The sequence below is a fragment of the Aotus nancymaae genome, unplaced genomic scaffold (genome assembly GCF_030222135.1).
Source record: "Aotus nancymaae isolate 86718 unplaced genomic scaffold, 86718_ANA_hifiasm-v0.15.2.pri h1tg000089l, whole genome shotgun sequence".
In the NCBI taxonomy this organism is placed as follows: Eukaryota; Metazoa; Chordata; class Mammalia; order Primates; family Aotidae; genus Aotus; species Aotus nancymaae.
The window spans coordinates 23980244-24004619 of NW_026988504.1; the positions used below are offsets into that span (position 1 = coordinate 23980244).

The 24376-nt window shown below is 49.7% G+C and overlaps 2 protein-coding genes across 2 annotated transcripts; both read right to left on the bottom strand.

Moving 5' to 3' along the window:
* Window positions 1–794: 794 nt before the first annotated feature.
* VPS25 (vacuolar protein sorting 25 homolog) lies at window positions 795–7653 on the bottom strand. The gene is made up of 6 exons (XM_012444130.2): window positions 7574–7653; window positions 7224–7369; window positions 6390–6443; window positions 5564–5652; window positions 4709–4784; window positions 795–1430 (listed from the first exon to the last, which is right to left on the bottom strand). The coding sequence occupies exons 1-6, from the start codon at window positions 7624–7626 to the stop codon at window positions 1318–1320; spliced, it is 531 nt and encodes a 176-aa protein (XP_012299553.1). The 5' UTR covers window positions 7627–7653; the 3' UTR covers window positions 795–1317.
* Window positions 7654–18342: 10689 nt separating this feature from the next.
* RAMP2 (receptor activity modifying protein 2) lies at window positions 18343–20116 on the bottom strand. The gene is made up of 4 exons (XM_021673665.1): window positions 20020–20116; window positions 19487–19552; window positions 18922–19030; window positions 18343–18788 (listed from the first exon to the last, which is right to left on the bottom strand). The coding sequence occupies exons 1-4, from the start codon at window positions 20114–20116 to the stop codon at window positions 18533–18535; spliced, it is 528 nt and encodes a 175-aa protein (XP_021529340.1). The 3' UTR covers window positions 18343–18532.
* Window positions 20117–24376: the final 4260 nt, after the last annotated feature.

Genomic DNA, 24376 nt, shown 5'->3' on the forward strand with positions numbered 1-24376 from the left:
TGTGCGCGGGGGTGGGGAGCAGGGGGAGTTGAGGGGGGAGACGACACCCAGACGAGAGAAGAAACGTGCCTGCGGCTCCCGGGCTCTAGTGGGGGGTTACTTAGAGGGAGACTACCACCGGCCTGCACACTCCAGATAAGGCAGCACCACCCACTCCGAACCGTCCGGAGTAGCCCCAGGCCGACCATACAGAGGTCAGTGGAAAGGTCCGACGTTGTCCCTCTGGTCTGCATAAGGATGGGTGTGTGCTCCCCGGGATAAGTCCCTCCCCCAAACCAAGAGCCCGGTCGGTCATCCATCCCCACCAGGCCACCTTGGCCGCAGCCTGGCCCTGGCCAGAGTGGCTGTTTTTGCTATGTGGGCTCTCCTTCCTCCCCTTCTGTTTGCCAAAGTCTCCAATAAACCAAAGTCCACATCCGGCTTACCCCCCCAGCTCCCCTTGGCCACAGTGACCCCACCCAGACCAGATGGGTGGAGGGAGGGGCTTCAGAGTAGTTCAGGACTTACATGGGGGAGATGGTGAGGGAAGGAGGAGCCCTTAAGTGACTCCAATTCAGAGAGAAAGCAGTCTGTCCCCAAACTGTGTTCCATCAGCACTCCTCCACACAGCCCACCCAGCAGATGTAAAACCACAGGCTCACTGGAGCCTGCAGGGCCCTGGAGGACCTTTTCTTCTACAAAAGCCATAGGCTTTCTTCTCTCTCTTCTCCTTGGCTGGGATTTACTCGGATGGTAACACTTCACAGCCCACCCCATCCCCATTCCAGTACTGTAGTAATTTAAGAGGCAGGCAGTGGGAGCTGAGATTTTAATATCAGAAATCAGTGTTGGGCCACACCTCTCACTGCCAGGCCCATGGGTCTCCTATCTTCATAATGCCTGGAAGGCTGCCTGCAGCCAGGGCTTCCCCCATCCCCTAGGAAGGATCCAGCACCTGCCTGAGAAGGGAGGCAACAGCAGCTAAAGGGGTGGAAGGAGGAGGGGACAGAAGCATGTGCTGCAGGCTCATGTGTGTATGTACTTACATGTGTGAACAAATATAAAGTGTTAGGTTTACAGACCCTGGCTCAGGGACAGGCTAGGATGGGAGAGGAGGTAGGGCAAGAAGAAGCACATCTTTTCTCCCTGGTGCTTCGGCCTCACCCTATCCGAGGGATAGGGGTGTGAGAAACCCATCCCCAGGTCCCAGCCTTCAGGACTGGAGCCCTTTTGAGTCTGGTGGAGTCACAGATCCAGTCTTTAGGGCACACTGGGTCTGTCTCCTTTTGAAAGCCCTGGAAAGGTGGGAGGTAAGAAGTAAAGGGAGATAGATCTCTGCTAGAAGAACTTGACACCTCGGCCATCGCTGACGGTGATGATCTCGGCCTTGTGCTCCTGCTGTAGGGCCTGCAGAGCCCGAAGTAGAGTTGCCTCATCCAGTCCATGGAACTCTGGACAGAGAAAGATGGGCAGTCAGGGACAATCAGCTCCTTGGGGCCCAAGGCCTCTGAGGAGAGTGGTCTGGCTGGAAGCTGAGACCTCCCAGAGACAGTGTATGCATATGCCATCTATACTGCTGCAGCTGCCACCCACACTTCCCAGGCACTCCTTAGGAGTAAGGGGTGGAAGAAAGCCTGAGTCAGCATGAAATGAGTTTGTGCTTATTTCCCCCTTCCTGTTTCTCCTCTCAGACTCAACCTGCCCTACACCTCCCATGTGTGTCTGATGCACATGAATGACACCATCTGCTTTCGGGCCACAAAGGAGCCCTGGAAATCAGACCTAGGGAGGTCAGAGCCATTGTCACTAGACACTGACCCTAGATATTCATCTGTACGAATGGGAGGATCTATCGTAACACAAAGAGTATAGCCAGTATTGCTGGCCAGGAGACTGTTAAACTCTAGCACTAACTGATATCTGCCTGTTTCTAGTTAAAAGGTGGGAGCCCAGAACAGGCACAGTGGCTCACACCTGCAATTCCAGAACTTTGGGAGGCCAAGGCAGGCAGATCACTTGAGATCAGGAGTTCCAGATCAGCCTGGCTAACATGGCGAAACCCTGTCTCTAATAAAAATACAAAAAATTAGCTGGGCATGGTGGCGCATGCCTGTAATCCCAGCTACTCGGAAGGTTAAGGCAGGATAATTACTTGAACGCGTTGCAGTGGAGGTTGCAGTAAGCCGAGATCGCGCAATTGCACTCCAGACTGGGCGACAGAGCAAGACTCCATCTCAAAAAAAAAAAAAAAAAAAAAAAAAAGCTGGTAGCCGATGGCCAGTTGAGTATGTGGAGATATGCTAAGATACTGCAGGGAGATGTGGGAGGCAGCAGGCAAGCCCTAACAGGCTTGCTTACCTCACCCCCTGCGGGGGCTCAGCTAAGTCAGGGAGCTTGCTTTCTGAGGAAGCCTCCAACTTTGCCCAGCATCAGTGGTGGGCTGGGCAAGGCTACCGTGCTGAAATCATGGGGTGATGGTGGGAGTAGCAAGCAGAGACCTGCAGGACAGGAGGGGGAACAGCCAAGAGATGTAAACTCTGCTAGGGCAGCCAGAAAGAGGAGACACCCCCTGCTATCCCAGCTAAGATCGAAACTTGTGGTGATCCAGAGGATCAGAACATGGAGTCACAGAAAAAAGAACTAAGAGTGTTTACACTATGTAAAAATCCAACACTATACAAATCCTTGCCTGGCCAGGAACCAACGTATTTAAATGGGCTGGGGGTGTTGGCCCAATCTCTTCAGCTGACACACACAAATCTTGAGCCTTCTATAAGAATAAAGGGTGAAAGAGAGCCTGAGTCAGCAAGGAATGAGATTTTAAGCTTAATCCCTTGCCCTTGTTCCTCATTTGGAATCTACAACAGATGCTGAATAAAGAAAGTTTATTTATAATATTTTAATATATTATTTTCTGAGACAGAGTCTCACTCTGTCATCCAGGATGAAGCACTGTGGTGTGATCTCAGCTACTGCAACCTCTGTCTCCTGAATTCAAGTGATCCTCCTGCTGCAGCCTCCCAAGTAGCTGGGATTACAAGCATGTGCCACCACGCCCGGCTAATTTTTGTATTTTTAGTAGAGACGAGGTTTCACCATGTTGGCCAGGCTGGTTTGGAACACCTGACCTCAAGTGATCCACCCACCTCAGCATCCCAAAGTGCTGGGATTACAGGCTGAGTCACTGTGCCCAGCCTATTGTTATTTTTTGAGACAGTCTCACTCTGTCACCCAGGCTGGAGTGCAGTGGCATGATCATAGCTCACTGTACCTTGACCTCCTGGGCTCAAGCAATCCTCCCACCTAAATCTTCTGAGTAGCTGGGATTACTGGTGTACACAACCATGCCTAGCTGATTTTTAAATTTTTTGTAGAGACAGATCTCCCTATGTTGCCCAGGCTGGTCTCAAACTCCCAGCCTCAAGCAATCCTCCCGCCTTAGCCTCCCAAAGTGCTAGGATTACAGTCATGAGCCACTGTGCCCAGCTGAAAGTGAAATTCTTAACTTTTCATGGGTCACAGATGTCCTTGGAAATCTCGTAATATCTATCTATCCCTAGAAAAATGCACATGCACCCACAAAAATAAAATCTGGAGTTTTTTGCATGTGAATTCAGGTGGCTTATAGAATCCTTTGACATGGGTTAAGAACTTTTATATTATAGTACTTGGAATTCAGAGACAGAGAAATGGGAAGTCTGAATATCAATTAAACCAAAATAGGAGAGAAGAGAATTCACTTGACAAAAGTAGGGGGTGGCCAGGCTCAGTGGTTCACACCTGTGATCCCAGCACTTTGGGAGGCCGAGTCAGGCAGAACATGAGGTCAGGAATTTGAGACGAGCCTGGCCAACATGGTAACCCCATCTCTACTCTACTAAAAATACAAAAATTAGCTGGGTATGGTGGGCGTGCCTGTCATCCCAGCTACTGGGGAGACTGAGGCATGAGAATCACTTGAACCCAAGAGGTGGAGGTTGCAGTGAGCCGAGATTGTGCCACTGCACTCCAGTCTGGTGACAGAGCAAGACTCCGTCTCAAAAAAAAAAGTAGGGGGTGGCCAGGTGCAGTGGCTCATGCCTGTAATCCCAGTACTTTGGGAAGCCAGGGCGGGTGGATCACCTGAGATCAAGAGTTCAAGACTAGCCTGGCCAACATGGTGAAATCATACCTCTACCAAAAAAAAGCAAAACTTAGCTGGCAATGGTAGTGTGCAACTATAATCTGAGCTACTTGGGGAGGCTGAGGCATAAGACTCACTTGAACCTGGGAGATGGAGGTTTTGCAGTTAGCAGAGATCGTGCCACTGCACTCCAGCCTGGGTGACAGAGTGAGTCTTTCTAAAAAAAAAAAAAAAAGAAAGAAAGAAAAAAATAGGCGGAGCATGGTGTTTCATGCCTGTAATCCCAACACTTTGGGAGGCTGAGGTGGGTGGATTATAAGGTCAGGAGTTTGAGACCAGCCTGGCCAACATGATGAAACCCCATCTCTACTATAAATACAGAAAATTAGTCGGGCATGCTGGTGTGCACCTGTAATCCTAGCTACTCAGAAAGCTGAGGCAGGAGAATTGCTTGAACCCAGGAGGCAGAGGTTGTAGTGAGCTGAGATCATGCCATTGCACTCCAGCCTGGGTGACAGAGCAAGACTCCATCTCAGAAAAACAAAAACTAAACTAAACTAAAAAACAAAACACAAACTGGAGGGGGAGGGTAGTGAAAGGCATTACCCTCATCCTCTGTGTCTTCCCCATTAGTCAGTTCATACAGGGTAAAGACGGAGTTGTTCTGGCCACTCCTGGAAACCTGTGAACACAGAAAATGAGGAGTGAATTAGAACCAAGAATCTCCTGGGAGACACTAAATTCATCAGCTCCACCCTTCCGATCCAGGAATGATAGCTATTCCCAAACCAGAGCTCACTGCCACCTCTGCAGAATGGCCTAAAAACCATAAACCCTACAGGTGCTATATTTATATGTGTACACACTCATTTGGAACCACTAAACCACAGGTCTTCACGTGTCTGAGGAGTGACCTCTCATTCTGGTTGTTTTCCTGTTCAGGAATGGGTGGTGTATATTTGTTATATTTAGAATATTGATGCTTCTTACCCTCTTCTCTTCCTTGGGAATGTTTGGGGCTGGTGGTGGCAAGGAATTTAGGGGGAAGACTATTCTGTCCCCACACTCACACTGGTTCAGAATATCTCATTCATATTGTGGACAGTCCCGTAAGGGTGCAGTGGGGGAGGGGCCCCAGGTTTTTTTTCCCTTCCTTTCCCCATTTATCTCCTGTGGCCAGAGGCTCCAGCCAACAATAGCACTCAGGGTTCCTAGTTCTGCATTCTCCAAACATGGCCTCACATAGCCCCTTGCCTCCTACAGGCAAAGAAAGGGAGGTTCTATGCAGCCAAAGACATTGAGTCACTGAAAGAGGTTTGCCTGGAAGGCGTACACTTCCTCTTTCTGCCCCCTCCCCATTTTGCTCAGTCTGGATCTGGGAACACCAGGTATCTGCTAGGCTAATATAATTATCCTTTGCCAGGGGCCACTGTTGAATACTTGGCAGCAGGATGATCTCACCCACTGATAGATGAGTTTCCCCCATTCTTCTGGCCTCCGCCACATGATCAGGAAGCTAGACTTGCTCTTATCCAACCACTCGAGGTTCCCTGTAAAACAGATACTTATGAAAGCATCACCAGGTGCAGTGGCTTACACAGTAATTGCAGCACTTTAGGAGGCCAAGACAGCAGGATCACTTGAACCCAGGAGTTCAAGACTAGTCTGGGTAACATGACAAGACCCTGTTTCTACAGAAAATACAAAAAATTAGCCAAAAAATTAGCGATGTGTGTCATGACGCACACCTGTGGTCTCAGCTACTCAGGAGGCCAAGGTGGGAAGATCACCTGAGCCCAAGAAGTCGAGGCTACAGTAAGACACGACTGAGCCATTGCACTCCAGCCTGGATGACAGAGTGAGACCCTATCTCCAAAAAAAAGCATCATCTAGAAAGAAACAAAGAGGCAAATACCAAAGAGGGACAGAGTGGAAGAGACTCAGCTTTCAGAAAGAGAGATTCAATATTTATTTTACTATTATTATCTACAAGGCACTCATTCTTCTTCCACTTCTCTTCAGGTTTAGGGCACAGACAGAGATTTCAATTTTGTATACAAAGAAGAAGAAAGGACTTGGGAATTGGGCTGCCTACCTTACAGAAAACTCTGACCTTCAAGCCAGGAGAGAGAAAAAAAGTTATTAAAAGGAAAAAGACTTATCCTAATTTGACCTTCAAGCCAGGAGAGAGAAAAAAGTTATTAAAGGGAAAAAAGACTTATCCTAATTTGCCCTCAAGGAAACCCAACTGGGAAGAAAAATAAGGAATCTGGGGAACTGAACCCACCTTTCTTCCTCAGTTCCTCTAATACAATCTGGATCGATTCCACAGGAAGTTTTCCTGGTTTAGGTTAAGGGAATGGCATACACATGAATTGGGTGGGATAAAAATTCTCAGAGCCAGTCCCATGTTGAGAACCATCTGCCCCTTCCTCTCCAACACATACGTGTGCAATTTCCCAACATGATGTACCTATCCTCCCTGGATATTTGAGGGAGGAAAGTAAAGAGAAACTCTTCCAATTAAAATTAGAAAGAACTTTACGTGATTGTACCACTGCATTCCAGCCTGAGCAAGAGAGCAAGACCCTGTCTCAAAAAAAAAAAAAAAAAAAAAAAAGTCGGGGGGAGCTTTAGAAAATGAAAGGTACTGTCATTTCTCACCCTCTGCCTGTTGCCTTCCTGCAGCCTTTCTCCACAGATATTTTAGGGATGAATCAGGCAGCAAAAGCAAATGACCCTTACTTCCTGGCAGGAGGGGGCGGAGAAAATAATTAAAGGTATTTACCCAAATCTGGGCCTCACACAGAAAAGGATGGGAGATACAAATAGTCAAAAGGGCTTAGGTTAAAAAGCTTGGAAATTGGCTTCAGGGCAGAAATTCTAAGATCTCAGTGACAGCCGAACCTTCATTACTGCCAAGAACAAGAGGGTCTGGTACTGCATTTTCAGGAGTAAAATGTCAGCTACACATTTTCACTCTTTAAGTCCAGTTTGGGTGGGAATCTGCCTACCATGGGTAAAGAGGGGTTGGGCGGGGCGGGGCGGGGGGGGGGCTGGGCATGTGGGAAAGCGCAGAAGTGCATGTGTGTAGGCTGTGGAAGAGCTTGAGGGAGGATACGCTGTAGCTTGACGTTGTTGAAGAGCGGGCTCTCCTGAGCTTCCATCACCGTCATGCTGGACTGTTTGTGCAAGCGGCAGAAGGACAGGACCAGCGAGCACCAGGCGGCCAGCTGCTTCTGCCGAGTGTCCACGTTCGGCTGTAACCTGCCGGGTGAAGGGAGTGGGGCGCAGAATTAGAGGGCTAGAGGCAGCACTTGCCAGGGACACGTTTCGGGGAGAAAGTAAGGGACTGAGGGTGTTAGCGCCCAGGTCTTTTCTCCCCCTCCCCATGTGAAGTATCAGGGCTGAGCCCAGGGTCCGGGGGATGGGAGGGAGGCACAGCGGGGCTTCTTGGGGTCTGAGCCTCACGTAAAGAAGGGTGGAAAGCGATACTGCCACGGCCACTCGAAACTCATCGCCATCGTAGTAGCCCAGGAAACCCGGAAGCTACCGGCTAAGGGCTTCCGGCCTACACTTCCGCACGGCGGGGCAGAAAGCAATGCAGAAAGGTTCCGGATGCCTCTCAGGCAAGAGGAAGACCGACAGGAGGAGTTCTCGTCATCAGCCAATCCCTAGCCGTTATCCCAAAAAACCTTATCTTTTTGGAGCAGGAAATGTCATGGGACGTCTTCTGGTTCAACCCAGAGAAAGATCGTGGCTTCCCCAAGGCGGCGAATTTTTGACGCTGAAGTAGAACGGCAAATAGAGCCCAGGTCTCCACATCCCAGCCTACGTTTGTTTCCGCTATACTAGGCTTCTTATATTAACATTTCTGTGAATTACCATTTAATTTGATCAACTCACAATTACCCAAACTCCTCAAGTCCAGTGTCCTTTGCTTTATTTTATTTATTTATTTATTCGTCTTTGAGACAAGGGCTCCCTTTGTTGCCCAGGCTGGAGTGCAGTGGCACAATAAAAGCTCACTGCAGCTCCTACCTCCCAAGCTCTAGCGATCGTCCGGCTTCAGTCTCAATAGTTGGGACTACAGGTGCACACTACTGCACCCAGCTATTAAATAAATGTTGTTGTTATTGTTGTTTTGGTACAGATGCGGGTCTCATGGGTTGCCCAGGCTGGTCTCGAACTCCTGGTCTCAAGTGATACTTCTGCCTCAAGCCTCCCAAAGTACTGGGGGACTACAGGCATGAGCTATTGCTCCCAGCAACCTGGCAAATATTTTCTAGAGATGGGCACTCACTTTGTTGGCCCAGGTTGGTCTCAAACTCCTGGGCTCAAGTGATCTCCAGACCTCAGCCTCCCAAAGGGATAACAGGTGACCAACTGGCCCTCCAGTTTCCTTTGACTCCACCATTCTTCAGCCTCCCGCAGCACCCATGGGAGCACACTGTGTAGCTTGTATCACTAGACACAGCTCTACTTCCACGATTCAGAGCTGCGGTCTTTGACCACAGCCACCTATCTCTCCCATCCGTCATGACCTCACCTTTCTCGTCTCAAGACCTAGGACCCCTTTTGGTTTTATCTGACTGCTTACTCAGCCTAAACTACTCAGTTCTGTCCCCTTACCTACCTACCTACTGATCAGTTCCCAAACCAATGATTGTCACTCCATGTCCCCCACCTCTTTTTTTTTTTTCCACTCCTGGGCTCTGGAGTATTGCTGGAAGAAAAATCACCAGAATGGAGGTTTCCTTCTTTCGGCTTTGGAGCCCCCCCTCCCTCCATCTCTGTACAGGGGAGCTTCTTCCTTCTCCCTTCCTTCTTGCCCATTAAACTCTCCATTCCTTAAAACAAAACAAAACAACAACAAAAAATTCACCAGAACATGTTTACCAAGCCCCAGATTCCCTGAATAGCCTCATACTGGGTTCTAAGGGCAGCCCCATGATCCTTTATTTGTCTTTTTTTTTTTTTTTAATTCTTTTTCTTCCCAGAACTTGGTGCCGACCTTTATTTGTCTTTTATTGACTCCCTGTCACCTTCAAGATAACTATTCAAACTTTTCCAGGTTCATCAAGCCACTCCAACTGTCCTCATCTCTCCACTCTCTACAGAATGCCTTTCCTTCCTCTTTTTTGAGATTGAGGCCATGGATGTGAACCCTTTAAGTTTTCCCTCTTGTCTGTCTCTATACTAGATTCATCACTCAAAAATTGTTTCCCACTTTTACTCCTTCTTTTTTTCTTTTTGAGACAAAGTCTTACTCTGTTGCCCAGGCTGGAGTGCCGTGGGGCGATCTTGGCTCACTGCAACCTCCACCTCCTGAGTTCAAGTGATTCTCCTGCCTCAGCCTCCCAAGTAGCTGGGATTACAGGCACGCGCCACCACGCCCAGTTAATTTTTGTATTTTTAGTAAAGATGGTATTTCACCATGTTGGTCAGACTCTTGAATTCCTGACCTCGTGATCTGCTCGGCTTGGCCTCCCAAAGTGCTGGGATTGCAGGCATGAGCCACGGCGCCCCGCCTACTCCTTCCTTTTGGACTCAGAAGAAGAAGTGTTGCACCCTTTGGTATATGTTCTTGCCTCTTTTTTTCAACTTCCTCCAGGACTTCTCTATCATCTTCCCTCTCTCCCTTGCCCTTGGCTGCTCTCCCTTATACTATAAACATGTGCAGGTCTTCCTTAATTAAAAATATTTACACCTCTTGGCATCACAGCAAGACTCCATCTTTTAAAAAAAAATTGTTTTTTTGAGACGAAGTCTCACTCTGTCACCCAGGCTGGAGTGCAGTGGTGCGATCTCAGCTCACCACAACCTCTGCCTCCCCGGTTCAGGTGATTCTCCTGCTTCAGCCTTCTGAGTAGCTGGGACTACAGGCTCGTGCTCCCATGCCTGGCTAATTTTTTTTGTATTTTTAGTAGAGATGGGGTTTCACCGTGTTAGCCAGGATGGTCTCGATCTCCTGACCTTGTGATTTGCCAGCCTTGGCTTCCCAACATGCTGAGATTACCTGTGTGAGCCGCCGTGCCTGGCCTATACAAAAACTTTTAAAAATTAGCCAGGCATGGTGACACACGCCTGTAGTCCCAACACTTTGGGAGGCTGAGACAGGAGAACTGCTTGAGGCCAGGAGTTTGAGGCTGCAGTGAGGTATGATCGAACCACTGCACTCCAGCCTAGATGACAGAACAAGATCCTTTCTCTTAAATAAAAAAAAAAGTATCGGCTGGGTGCAGTGGCTCACACCTGTAATCCCAGCACTTTGGAAAGCTGAGGTGGGTGGATCAGTTGAGGCCAGGAGTTTGAGAGCAGCTTGGGCAACATGGTGAAACCCTGTCTTTACTAAAAATACAAAAATTAGCTGGACATGGTGGTGCACACACCTGTAAACCCAGCTATACAGGAGGCTGAGGCATGAGAATTGCTTGAACCCAGGAGGTGGAGGTTGCAGTGAGCCTAGATCCCACCACTGCACTCCAGCCTGGGAGACAGAATGAGACTCTGTGTCAAATAATAATAATAATAATAATAATAATAATAATAATAATAAAAAGTACAACCCTTGACCCTGCCATCTCAATTTTCTGTCTGATTTCCAACCTTTCCCTCATCCAAATCTATCCTTCATGTGCACAGTTTCTATGGCCTTAGTCTATGGGTAAAAGAAAAAAAAGAAGAAATAAAAGGCCGGCTGCAGTGGCTCACGCCTGTAATCCCAGCACTTCGCGAGGCCCAGGTGGGCAGATCACTTGAGGTCAGTTCAAGACCAGCCTGGCCAACATGGTGAAACCTCATCTCTACTAAAAATACAAAAAATTAGCTGGGCATGGTGGTGCACACCTGTAATCCCAGCTACTTGGGAGGTTCAGGTGGGAGAATTGCTGGAACCCAGGAGGCTGAGGTTGCAGTGAGCTGAGATCGCGCCACTGTACTCCAGTCTGGGTGACAGAGCAAGACTCCATCTCAAAAATACAAAGAAATTTAAAAAAAAATTGCTTTGGAACAAAAACAAACAAACAAAAAAAACAGACAAAAAAACGGAGATTAAAAACACTGTGCCCTGTACTTGCTCCACAGAATGATCAACAAATATTTGTTAAATGAATGAATGAATGAACCATTTGGTTGATAATACCTTCTCAAAGCTCACCATTTCCTTTGCCGTTATGTGTCTTTCTCTGTAGCCCAGGCTGGAGTGCAGTGGTGCAATCTGGGCTCACTGCAACCTCTGCCTCCTGGGTTCAAGCAATTCTCCCTATCTCAGCCTCCCAAGTAGCTGGGATTACAGGTGCCTGCCACCACTCCTGGCTAATTTTTGTATTTTTTTAGTAGAGATGGAGTTTCACCATGTTGGCCAGGCTGGTCTTGAACTCCTGACCTCAGGTGTTCCGCCTGCCTCAACCTTCCGAAGTGCTGGGATTACAGGTATGAGCCACCACTGTTGGCTTTTGACAATCCTTTATTCTTGTTCTGCTGTTACATCTCTGATCTTCCCTCTGTCCCTCTCTCTTTTCTCATTATTTATTTATTTATTTGTTTGTTTTTTGAGACAAGATCTTACTCTCTTGCCCAGGCTGGAGAGTGCAGTGGTGTGATCTTGGTTCTGTGTAGCTTCGACCTCCCAGGCTCAAGCAATCCTTCAACCTCAGCCTTTTGAGTAGCTGGGACTACAGGCACACACCACCACGCCTGGCTAATTTTTAAATTTTTTGTAGAGATAGGTTTTTGCCATGTTGCTCAGGCTGGTTCAAACTCCTAAGCTCAAGCAATCCTCCTGCCTCAGCCTCCTAGTGCTAGGATTACAGGCGTGAACCACTGTACCCGGCCCTTTTCTCATTCTTTCTTTCTTTAATTATTTTTATTTATTTGTTTGTTTATTTATTTATTTATTCGGAGATGGAGTCTTGCTCTGTCGCCAGGCTGGAGTGCAGTTGCGCAATCTCCACTCACTGCAACCTCCACCTCCCGGGTTCAAGCTATTCTCCTGCCTTGGCCTCCCAAGTAGCTGGGATTACAGGTGTGTGCCACCACGCTCACTTAATTTTTGTATTTTTAGTAGAGATAGGGTTTTACCATGTTGGCCAGGCTGGTCTTGAATTCCTAACCTTGTGATACACCAGCCTCAGCCTCCCAAAGTGCTGGGATTACAGGCATGAGTCACCACGCCTAGCCAGCCTTCACGCCCATCCAGCCTTCCTCTTTTCAATGAACCATTCTGTCTTAGAGTTCTCATCCATCTAATGGCTTTATGGTGCACTTCTGTGCAGAAGACTCCCACACCTATATTACCAGACCCAACCTCTTTCCACTCCCATCACCCCCATTTCTAACTCTCTGTGGAACATAACACCTTGTTCCACTGTTACCTTATAATTGTACATTCTTTTCTTCAGGACGGTTCCTCCTCCTCAATGGCTCTTTTCTATTATTGTTGCCATCATTGTCCTAGTAACTCAAGTCCAAAGCCTGAGTCACCCCTAACCTCTCCTCTCCCTCAGCCCTGGCCTCTCCCTCCTGTTTTATCCAAGTCCTGCTAATTTCCTCCCTAGGAGAGAGAGAAGGAAGGGAGATGACTTAGAAAATTATTGCGATAATCCAGGCTTGAGAAAATGAGGACATGGAGCAAAGGAGTGTCGAACAGGGAAGTGGAAAATATTCCCTAAAAATATTTTGAGTTTTCACCTAAAATATAGGTTTGCTTTATTTCCATGAATGTGTCTGTCTTCCCTAAAGGCATATCTACTCCCTTCATGGCATGTGTTTGCCTTCCTGCATTTTATTTTATTTTATTTTTTTGAGACGGAGTTTCGCTCTTGTTACCCAGGCTGAGGTGCAATGGTGCGATCTTGGCTCACCGCAACCTCCGCCTCCTGGGTTCAGGCAATTCTCCTGCCTCAGCCTCCTGAGTAGCTGGGATTACAGGCATGCGCCACCATGTCCAGCTAATTTTTTGTATTTTTAGCAGAGACGGGGTTTCACCATGTTGACCAGTTGTATTTTTAGCAGAGACGGGGTTTCACCATGTTGACCAGGATGGTCCCGATCTGTTGACCTCGGGATCCACCCGCCTCGGCCTCTCAAAGTGCTGGGATTACAGGCGTGAGCCACTGCACCCGGCCGCCTTCCTGCATTTTATATACATGATATACATCAAGGGGCTGTTGGTATTTTATTTTATTTATTTGTTTATTTTTTTGAGATGGAGTTTCGCTCTTGTTGCCCAGGATGGAGTGCAATGGGGAGATCTCAGCTCACTGCAACCTCCACCTCCCAAATTCAAGCAATTCTCCTGCCTCAACCTCCCATGTAGCTGGGATTACAGGCATAGGCCACCATGCCCGGCTAATTTTATTTTGTTTTTTTTTTTAGTAGAGACAGGGTTTCTCCATGTTGGTCAGGCTGGTCTTGAACTCTCAACCTCAGGTGATCCACCCACCTCAGCCTCCCAAAGTGCTGGGATTACAGGAGTGAGCCACCATGCCCCGCCAGTATTTTATTTTTAATTTAATTTTATTTTTTTAGAGACAGGGTTGCCTGTGGTGGAGTGCAGTGGCCCAATCATACCTCACCATAACCTTGAACTCCTGATCCTCCCACCTCAGCCTCCCAAGTAGCTGGAACTACAGACGTGTGCCACTACACCCAGTTGAGTTTTTGTTTGTTTTTGAGACAGAGTCTCGCTCTGTCACCCAGGCTGGAGTGCAGTGGCGCGATCTTGGCTCATTGCAACCTCCACTTCCCAGGTTCAAGCAATTTTCCTGCCTCAGCCTCCAGAGTAGCTGGGACTACAAGCACGTGTCACCATACCCAGCTAGTTTTTGGTTTTTTTTGAGACTGAATTTTAGTCTGTTGCCCAGGATGAAGTGCAATGGTACAATCTTGGTTCACTGCAACCTCTGCCTCCCAGGTTCAAGTGATTCTCCTGCCTCAGCCTCCAGAGTAGCTGAGATTACAGGCATACGCCACCACACATGGCTAATTTTTGTATTTTTAGTAGAGACAGGGGTTCACCATGTTGACCAGGCTAGTCTCGAACTCCTGAGCTTAGGTGATATGCCCACCTTGGCCTCCCAAAGTGCTGAGATTAAAGGTGTGAGCCACTGCACCGGCCTAATTTTTGTATTTTTAGTAGAGACGGGGTTTTGGACTGGGCACAGTGGCTCATGCCTGTAATCCTAGCACTTTGGGAAGCTGAGGCAGGTGGATCACCTAAGTTCAGGAGTTCGAGACCAGCCTGGTCAACATCAACATGGTGAAATTCTGTCTCTACTACAAATATGAAAATTAGCCCAGCGTGGTGGCATGTGCCTGTAGTCTCAGCTATTTGGGAGGCTGAGGCATAAGAATCACTTGAACCCAGGATGCAGAGGTTGTGGTGAGCCAAAATTGCATCACTGTACTTCAGCCTGGGTGACAGAGCGACACTCTGTCTCAAAAAAAAGACAGAGATGGTGTTTGGTGTTTCACCACGTTGACCAAGCTGGTCTTGAACTCCTGAACTCAAGTGGTCCACCCACCTCGACTTCCCAAGGTGCTGGGGTTACAGGCATGAGCCACCGAGCCCGGCCTGTTTTTGGTAGAGACGTGGTCTCACTATGTTACCCTGACCAGTCTTAAATTTCTGGCCTCAAGTGATCCTCCCACCTCAGCCTCCCAAAGTGCTGGGATTACAAGTATGAGCCATCACACCTGGCCCTTCCCTCCTGTTTTAAATCATATCCTCTGCTTTATAGTTATTTTCCATTTCCCCATTCAACACTCCTTTTCTCCATGTCCTCATTTTCTTAGCCTGGATTATTGCAATAATTTTGTAATTTACCTCCCTTTCTACTCTCTCCCCTAGGCTAAGGCCTAGTCATCTACCAACTCTGCAATCACCTTCCTGTCATCACACCTCCTGGGATCTTCTTAGCCAGATGTGATCCCTTCTTCCTTTGCACTCAGTTAACATTTGGCTTGTATCCCTAGCATGATTCTCATCACACACTTCTTTTTTTTGTTTGTTTGTACACGTCAACTTCCTTACTAGATGAAAGCCACTGAGGGCAGAAAACCAGGCTCTCTAACCTATCTTTCTAACATAATACACCACACACAGTGTCTTATACCAGCAGGTTCTTGATGTATATTAATAAAATGCATGAAGGCAAATACATGCCACAAAGGGAGTAGATATATATACTTAGGAAGACAGATTCCTTCATGGAAATAAAGCAAACCTGTATTTCAGGTGAAAACTCAATTTTTTTTTTGAGACCGAGTCACACTCTGTCACCCAGGCTGGAGTGCAGTAATGCAATCTCAGCTCACTGCAACCTCCACCTCCCGGGTTCAAGCGATTCTCCTATTTCAGTCTCCCGAGTAGCTGGGACTACAGGCACATGCCCCCATGCCCAGCTAATTTTTGTGTTTTTATTAGACACAGGGTTTCACGATATTGGTCAGGCTGGTCTCAGACTCCGGACTTCAGGTGATCCACCTGCCTCAGCCTCCCGAAGTGCTGGGATTACAGGAGTGAGCCACTGCGCCAAGCCAACTCAAAATATTTTTAGGGAACATATGTGTGGCTAGAAAAACAGATGTGCCCGAGAGAAGTATGTCTCAGAGAATGATTAGGCATGTTCCAGGAAGCATACAAGCATATATAGAATAGGTAGGGATACCCCAAGAAATGGACATGTGTGTACTCAAGGTGGCAGATATTTCAACACAAGGAAAGTCCCTAAAGAGGCTCAGGGTGCCACAAGGAGTAAACAGGTGTATCCATGGAGGATAAAGTTGTTTTGTAGATGTTTTTGGAGACCTGGCAGTTGTGTCCGAGGGAGAGCTGGAGGTGTAGGTTACTAGGTGAGAACTGGGCCTCATTATCCAGGGAACATATAGGTGTGTTCATATACAACAATGGTGAGTTGCAGAGAGGGGCTGGGTATGACCCTAGAAAGTAGGAAGGTATCTTTTTTTTTTTGAGATGGAGTCTCGCACTGTTAACCAGACTGTAGTGCAATGGCATGATCTTGGCCACCACAACCTCTGCCTCCTGGGTTCAAGCAATTCTGTCTCACCCTCCCGAGAAGCTGGGATTACAGGCTTGCACCACTATGTCCAGCTAATTTTTGTATTTTTAGCAGAGATGGGGTTTCACCATGTTGGGCAGGCTGGTCTCGAGCTCCTGATCTTGTGATCCACCTGCCTCAGCCTCCCAAAGTGCTGAAATTACAGGTGTGAGCCACCACACCTGGCTAGGAAGTTATCTTAAGAGTATTGTTTGTCTCAAGAAGCTGATAGAAGGGTCCAGCTAAGAACTAGTGTTTGTTCAGGTGCAGCGGGCTCATGCCCTTAATCCCAGCACTTTGGGAGACTGACTGGGGAGGAACATTTGAGGCCAGGTGTTCAAGATCACCCTGGGCAACACAGTGAGACCCCATCTGTACAAAAAATCCTTTTTTTTTTTTTTTTTTTTTTGAGACGGAGTTTCGCTCGTTACCCATGCTGGAGTGCAATGGCGCGATCTCGGCTCACCGCAACCTCCGCCTCCTGGGTTCAGGCAATTCTCCTGCCTCAGCCTCCTGAGTAGCTGGGATTACAGGCACGCGCCACCATGCCCAGCTAGTTTTTTGTATTAGTAGAGACGGGGTTTCACCATGTTGACCAGGATGGTCTCGATCTCTTGACCTCGTGATCCACCCGCCTCGGCCTCCCAAAGTGCTGGGATTACAGGCTTGAGCCACCGCGCCCGGCCTTTTTTTTTTTTAAATAAGAGACGGAGTCTCGCTATGTTGCCCAGGCTGGAGTGCAGTGGATATTCACAGGCATGATCCCACTACTGATCAGGACCGGAGTTTTGACCTGCTCCATTTCCGACCTGGGCTGGTTCACCCCTCCTTAGGCAACCTGGTGGTCCCCTGCTCCCGGGAGGTCACCATATTGATGCTGAACTTAGTGCAGACACCCAGTTGGCATAGCGCACTACAGCCCAGAACTCCCAGGCTCAAGCCATCCTCCCACCTCAGCCTCCGGAGTAGCTGGGACTACAGGCACGCGCCACCGCACCCGGCACAAAAAAAACTTAAAAAAAAAATTAGCGGGCCGGGCGCGGTGGCTCACGCCTGTAATCCCAGCACTTTGGGAGGCCGAGGTGGGTGGATCACGAGGTCAAGAGATCGAGACCATCCTGGCCAACATAGTGAAACCCCATCTCTACTAAAAATACAAAAAATTAGCTGGGCATGGTGGCGCGTGCCTGTAATCTTAGCTACTCAGAAGGCTGAGACAGGAGAATTGCCTGAACCCAGGAGGCGGAGGTTGCGGTGAGCCGAGATCGCGCCATTGCACTCCAGCCTGGGTAACAAGAGCGAAACTCCGTCTCAAAAAAAAAAAAAAAAAAAAAAAAATTAGCCTAGCATGGTGGCACACGCCTGTAGTCCCAGCTTGGAAGTCTGAGTTGGGAGGATCTTTGCGCCCAGGAGGTCGAGGGCAGTGAGCCATGTTTGTGCCACTGCACTCCAGCCTGGGTGACAGAGCGAGACCTTGTTTCAAAAAAACAAAAACAAAGACAAGAAACTAGTGGTTGCTGTGGTGATGGCAGTTTTCTGACCCGGGGGTCCAGTGCTCCTCAGCCTTGAGCTTCTTCCAGATCACAGACATCTCTGGTTGCTAGCTTCAGTGGACACCAGGGGGCAGTGTGTTGCTGGGCTGCAGGCCACACCCAGTCCAGGACAAAGTAGGATGAGGGCTGAGGTCAGAGGGGAGTGGTGAACCTAGTAGAGGAAGCCCCCACTGCTTTTGCCCTCAATTGTGAGGTCCTTAGGAATGGATTCCTGTTGCTCAGTCAGGGTTCCTCTTCCCAGGCCCTGAGAGTAAACTGAGGCATGAAGAAGGGAACAGTCAGGGCCCCTTGGGCAGCCTCCTGCCCCTCTTGCAGGAGTCACAAGCAGAGATTCCTCCCTTGCCCCTTCCCCCACACCTCCCCAGTCGCAGGCCCCCAGCAGCTGTCCAGACCGGAAGGGAGTCTCTTCCTGCTTGTTTCCTGGAGCCGAGTTTGGATAAGGGCAGGAAAGGCCCGCCTGGGAGAAAAGAATATAGGGGTGTGACCTTCATGGAGGTCGGGAGCAGGGGGGCAGGTGAAATGAACAGAACAGTGAGCCATCCAGATTTTTCCACTTCTGCTACCCAGAGCTGAGAGTCTGTGGGAATGGCAGGGAACGACACAGGTCCCACTAAAATGGAGAGGACATTGTACAAAAAAAGTTTTATTTTGAAGATTACAGAACCTGTGCCATGATCCCACCCGGCTTCCATTTCCAACAATCCAGGGATCTGTGGTGGGAGCTCGAGTGAGAGAAGGGAGTAGGGAGGGGAGGAGGGAGGCCCGGTGGGGGTGGGGAAGCAGAGTCAGATGGTTGTTGAGAAGCTTGTGGCCCCCTAAGCCTGGGCCTCACTGTCTTTACTCCTCCATACTACAAGAGTGATGAGGAAGGGGATGAGGCAGATGGGGGCTATGATCATGGCCAGGAGTACATCCTCCGGGGGGTCTGAGAAAGTGGGTTGCACCAGGGAGCAATTGGCAAAGTGGATCTGGTGAGTCTCAAAGATGATCCTCTCTGCCAAAGGATTGGGGAAGCCCAGGTCAAACTCCTCCGCAGAGTGCTCCAAGCAGTCTCGCAGGGTGCTATAAGGCCTGGGGACAGGAGAGGACTTGAGTGAGTGAGGGGGTGCGCCCAGGGAGAGGAGTGCCCCACACTCACTCAAGGTCTACCTGCAATGAGCAGGCCCAACCCTGGGCCTGAGCCACCCTCCAGCACTGCCCCTACCTGCTAATCACGGCCCAGTCGCACCAATCCTTTTCGATAGAATCCATTTGATACTTATAATAATTCCAGCAAAGTTGGACAGCTGCCTCATAGTTCTCCACCGTCTTCACTGTAGGTACAGATGCTGCACAATGACCACAGCCCTGCCCCTCCCTCCAAACCCTCCTGCCCAGGTGCTTACAAGGTGAACCACCTGCCTTCAAACGGGGGAACCCTTCAGAAAGTTTCCCTAGCAAGAAGTTCTGGCTGAGGACAGAGTCCCAGCTCAGGAATCCTGTAATGACTTCCCTGTGCTAAGTACTTTCCATCCCAGCCTGATAAGAACGTCCACATACACCTTTTCCTGGGGTCTTCTGACCCACCTGTGAGGTGGGCCAGTTCAGAGCTGTGCAGGGACTTTGTGGGAAGACAGGGAGGAAGACCACAAGGAACCCCAAGAGAGAACAGAGGGGAGTTTACTGGGCCAGCAGTTGGGGTTGTGCGGGCCTTGTGGGAAAGGGACTCTCCCCACTGAATTTGCTCTCGTCCTTGCCCTAGGCCACCCTTCCACACCGTGGGTACCCACCTTCTGACCCCGGTGTGCTTGTGGTGGGAAGAGGCTGAGCCAGGGTCTCCTGGGGCTTCAGGACAGCTGTGGGGAGAAACAAGAGAGGAGGGTGGCATAGCGGGGACCCCAGAAGTGGGATCTGCGAGGGGGGGTTGGGGGACTGAGACACTCTGAAAGCAGGGCTACCATGGAAGAAAAAGAGGAATAATCTAGACCCCACGGACATCTCTGCTGGGGAGGGAGGGGCTGGCACCAGCTCCTTGTCACTCACACCCAGACCCAAAGCCCCCTCCCCTCTGGCCAGCTCCCGGCCTCCCAAGCCCTCTCTGCGGGGCCGGGGCCGGCACTCCAGCTTTCCCCAGCGGGAAGCAGCTCGAGCTATGCCCGCCCCGAGGTGAGGTCAGGGACCGTCCGAAGTCCAGTGCTGCTCTGTCCGTCAGTCCGCGCCCGAACCCCGGGGTCCGTTCCCGCCTCGCCCATCCAGCCCCTCTCCCATCTCCCCTCCGGGGCCTCCCGCGCCTCCCGCCCGGGCCTCGGGGCGCCGCGCTCACCGCCCAGCAGGAGGAGGAGGCGGAGCGCTGCCGGCCGCCCAGCGCGGGTCGTAGCGAGCCGGGGGTCGCCGGCGCGCTCCGCTCGGAGCGAGGCCATCGTGCAGCAAGGAGGCGAGGAGCTGCGGCGGCGCTGAGCTTGGCCCGGGTGTGGGGGCGCCTATATCCCCGGCCCGAGCCGCAGGAAGCCGCGCCGCTTCCTCGGAGGGGCTGGGACGGCGGCGGCCACGTGGGGGGCGGGGGCGACGCCCGGGGCCCGCGGCTGGAGGGGGAGTCGCCGCCGCACCCGCGCCTGGCGCCCGCGGCTCCCTCCGCCTCGCCGGCGTTGGCCCACCCTCTCTCGCAGCTCACCCCGCGGGGCTGGACAGCTCCCGGAACCCCGGAACCCCGGAACCGGGATCTATTTCGGGGGCTCGGCCGCGTGGCGCGCAGGACTCTCCGGGGTCTCCAAGGAGCCGCTCCCGGACTCGAGTCGCCCCCTCTCTTTCCGGGCTGGAGGGGTCGGCGAGCTGCTCTCCCAGACCCGGAGAAGAGAGAGGGACTGGGAACTCCAGCGGCTTCTCGACGCCGCTGCACCTAAGGGGCTGCCCTGGGCTGTGGGGGAAGGAGCTCCTGGAGCTGGGCCCGGCAGCTTAGGGTTCCTTATCCTATCCCTGGGAACACCCGCTGTTGTCAGCCCGCCAGTCACAACCAGCGAGAAGCGGGAGTCGGCCCTCCAGAGTCGGGAGAAGGTCTGGGGAGTAGGGTAGAGGGAAAACCGAAGTCCAGATACCCTCCCTTCAAGACACCTCCTGGGACCCAGCCCCACAAACCTGTTGGGAGGAGGCAAAATACGATGACTATATTCCTGGGAAGGAGGTGCCGCAGCTCCTCAGGACCAAGGTTGGGAGAAAGGAGGAAAGGGTTTAGAACCTTCAGTGTGGGACTTCATGTGCCGGGTGAGTGTATTACTATCACCATTTTACAGAAACAATAAAGCTCAGGGCCAACAGCCCGGGATTTGAATTCAGGAGCTCTGAGTTCTAATTCTGTCTTTCTCCTTCCCAGTTACAGAGCTTGCATGACGTGTTTACCTTCAGGACTTACGTAAAATAGGAACATTCCCCTCCTCACCAGTGAGGATGGCAGCTGAGAAAGGGCAGTGCACTCACTGAATGCTAGTTTCCTTTCCTCTTTTCCTGAGTGACTTGTCTAAGGTCACACTACTAAGGAAGCAGCAAGGCCGAGCCTGGACCTCCAGGGGCCCTGACTTCAGCCACACCACAGCTGCCTCTTGTGTCCTGGGCCAGAGGTTCATTAGCCTGAAGCAGCTGAGGAGTCCAGGAGCTGGTTTGGCCATGACGTTCAAGTCCCAGACACAGCTGTCAGCACCAAACTTTCCTAAATTACTCCCAGACACTGACCCTTGGACTCAGCTGCTGCTGTTGTCCCAGTTTACTGATTCCTGTCCACCACAAATTATCCGTCATGGTCTCTCTTGACGTCTTCATCTCAGGATCTCAGGCTGTTGGATCAAGAGCACGGATAACATGCTGTCCTCCTCTGTGGTCAAGAGGCTGCTTTTGTAAGGAATCCAGTGGGAGAGGGTCAATGGCCTGCTTGACGTGAACTCCAAAGTCCTCCTGGTAAGGATCATTTCTACAATGATGCAGAAGAGAGCCAGGCTGTCTGAATCTAGTCCTGCCTGCTTGCCCAGGATTGCTCTTATTCAAGAAGGAAGCATGGGAGATTTCTGGGTGAGAAGATGGGAGGAGGGAGCAAGGAGGTGCAGAGAGCAAAACAAGCCATTTTCACTGGGTTAGGGCTAGATTAAAGGAGCCCACTATGGATTAGGACTGGGTTTGGGGTCAAGATTAAAGGGGACAAAAGCAAATGTTGGATTTAAAATAGAGCCTGGGCAATATAGTGAAACCCTGTCTCTACCAAAAAAAAAAAAAAAAAAAAATTTAAAAATTAGCCTGACATAGTGGTGTGCACCTGTAGTGCCAGCTACTTGGGAGGCTGAGGCAGGAGGATCACTTGAGCCCCAGAGGTCAAGGCTGCAGAGAGCTGTGATTGTCTCCAAGAAAAAAAAAAAAAAAAGGACAGTATAGCATTTTATAATAGATAAAAGAAAAAAAAATTGATGCGGATTCTGCAGGTAAGTTCTGCCTCTATCTTACTGCACTTGGGCAGGATATTTCACATCACTGGAGCTCAACATTTTCATATATAAAATGACCTTAAGATCAAAAAAGAAAATATAGGTTATTTGGTAGGAAGTTCCTATTTATTTTATTTTTATCTTATTCTACTTTTTAGGAACAGGGGCTCACTCTGTTGCCCACACTGGAGTGCAGTGGAGGTATCATGTCACGCTGCAGTCTTGAGCTTCTGGGCTCAAGAGATACTCCTGCTTCAGTCTCCCCAGTAGCTACCACAGGCATATTTTTTATAGATATGGGGTCTTGTTTTATTGCCAAAGCTTGTCTCGAACTCCTGGCTTCAATCAATCATCCTGCATCAGTCTCTTAAAGTGTTGGGATTCCAGGTGTGAGCCCATTGCACCTGGCCCTCAGGAAGCTTTTTTTTGAGACGGAGTTTTGCTCTATCACCAGGCTGGAGTGCAGTGGCACGATCTCGGCTCACTGCAACCTCTGCATCCCGGGTTCAAGCGATTCTCCTACCCCAGCCTCCTGAGTAGTTGGGATTACAGGCATGTGCCACCACACCGGGCTAATTTTTTGTATTTATAGTAGAGACGGGATTTCGCCATGTTGGCCAGGATGGTCTCGATTGCCTGACCTCATGATCCGCCTGCCTCGGCCTCCCAAAGTGCTGGGATTACAGGCGTGAGCCACTGTGCCCGGACAGGAAGTTTTATTTTTAGCCTAGGGTTGGGGTTAAATTTGCATCGTGATGTTGAGACCTCCAAAGGAGAGCTTATTATAGTCATTCCTGAGCTTGGGTATCCAAACTGTCTAGTTGGAGAATCTGGGAATTTTCTCGTTTTGATTTTCCTCTTCCACTTTTCCATGTGAGTTGGATGTTTGAATGTTTTTATTGACCTCTGAGGGCATCCTGGTAACTGAGAGTTTACTTTAGGGGTCTTTGGAACCGAATAGGGACAGGAGAGCTCACCTTCCTTTTCCATGTAGCCATAGGAGATAGTCCCATGATCTGATGATCTATAGCAATGGGTGGAGGAAGGTCTGTATTATGAACAGAGGCTGGTTTTGTCATGGGAAGTCCCTTGTTTTCCACTCCTGAGGGCCCTCACTTTCCCTTTTTAAATCCCTTTGTGCTTTTGCTATTAAAAAATGCACTTTTTTGGACCAGGTTTGGTGGCTCACACTTGTAATCCCAGCTCTTTGGGAAGCCAAGGTGGGTGGTCAAGAGATCAAGACCACCTTGGCCAACATGGTGAAACCCCGTCTCCACTAAAAATACAAAAATTGGCTGGGCATGGTGTCGCTTGCCTGTAGTCCAAGCAACTCGGGAGGCTGAGGCAGGAGAATCGCTTGAACCTGGGAGGCAGAAGTTGCAGTGAGCTGAGATCATGCCACTGCATTCCAACCTGGGTGACAGAGGAGACTCCGTCTAAAAAAATATATATATGTATTACGTATATATGTATATATATATGTATGTGTATATATATATATACACACACATACACTTTTTGTCTGGGCGCTGTGGCTCACACCTGTAATCGCAGCACTTTGGGAGTCCAAGGTGGGTGGATCACCTGAGGTCAGGAGTTCAAGACCATCCAGCTTGATCAACATGATGAAACCCCATCTCTACTAAAGTTACAAAAATTATCTGGGTGTGGTGGCACATGCCTATAATCCCAGCTACTTGGGAGGCTGAGGCAGGAGAATTGCTTGTACCTGGGAGGTGGAGATTAAATCACAAGTATTAATAAGTATATACTAGTTGTGAAATATTTAACCCAGAAAACTGTATCCTCACTCCTAGCTCATTTCCCAAATATTTTGGATTTTTTTTTAAGCATAAATGTGATTTTATATCACTATTCAGTGACTTTTTTTCTTTTCTTGAGACAGAGTTTGGCTCTGTTGCCCTGGCTGGAGTACAGTGGAGCAATCTTGGCTCACTGCAACCTCCGCCTCCCAGGTGCAAGCGATTCTCCTGCCTCAACCTCCTGAGCAGCTGGGATTACAGGCACACACCACCACGCCCAGCTGATTTTTGTATTTTAGTAGAGACAGGGTTTCACCATGTTGGCCAGGCTGGCCTTGAACTCCTGACGTCAAGTGATCTGCCTGCCTCGGCCTCCCAAAGCACTGGGATTACAGGCATGAGCCACCACACCCGCCCTCAGTGACTTTTAAAAACCGTGATACTATTGCTGGGT

What these genes read in the sequence shown, in the direction of transcription:
- RAMP2 (XM_021673665.1), bottom strand. Translation starts at nt 20,116, where the DNA reads ATGGCCTCGCTCCGAGCGGAGCGCGCCGGCGACCCCCGGCTCGCTACG. An exon ending in CCTCCTCCTCCTGCTGGGCG is followed by an intron (nt 19,553 to 20,019) that starts GTGAGCGCGGCG and finishes TTCTCCCCACAG; the next exon opens with CTGTCCTGAAGCCCCAGGAG. An exon ending in AAGCACACCGGGGTCAGAAG is followed by an intron (nt 19,031 to 19,486) that starts GTGGGTACCCAC and finishes CTGTACCTACAG; the next exon opens with TGAAGACGGTGGAGAACTAT.
- VPS25 (XM_012444130.2), bottom strand. Translation starts at nt 7,626, where the DNA reads ATGGCGATGAGTTTCGAGTGGCCGTGGCAGTATCGCTTTCCACCCTTC. An exon ending in CGCTTTCCACCCTTCTTTAC is followed by an intron (nt 7,370 to 7,573) that starts GTGAGGCTCAGA and finishes TTCACCCGGCAG; the next exon opens with GTTACAGCCGAACGTGGACA. An exon ending in GGAAGACACAGAGGATGAGG is followed by an intron (nt 1,431 to 4,708) that starts GTAATGCCTTTC and finishes TTCTCTGTCCAG; the next exon opens with AGTTCCATGGACTGGATGAG.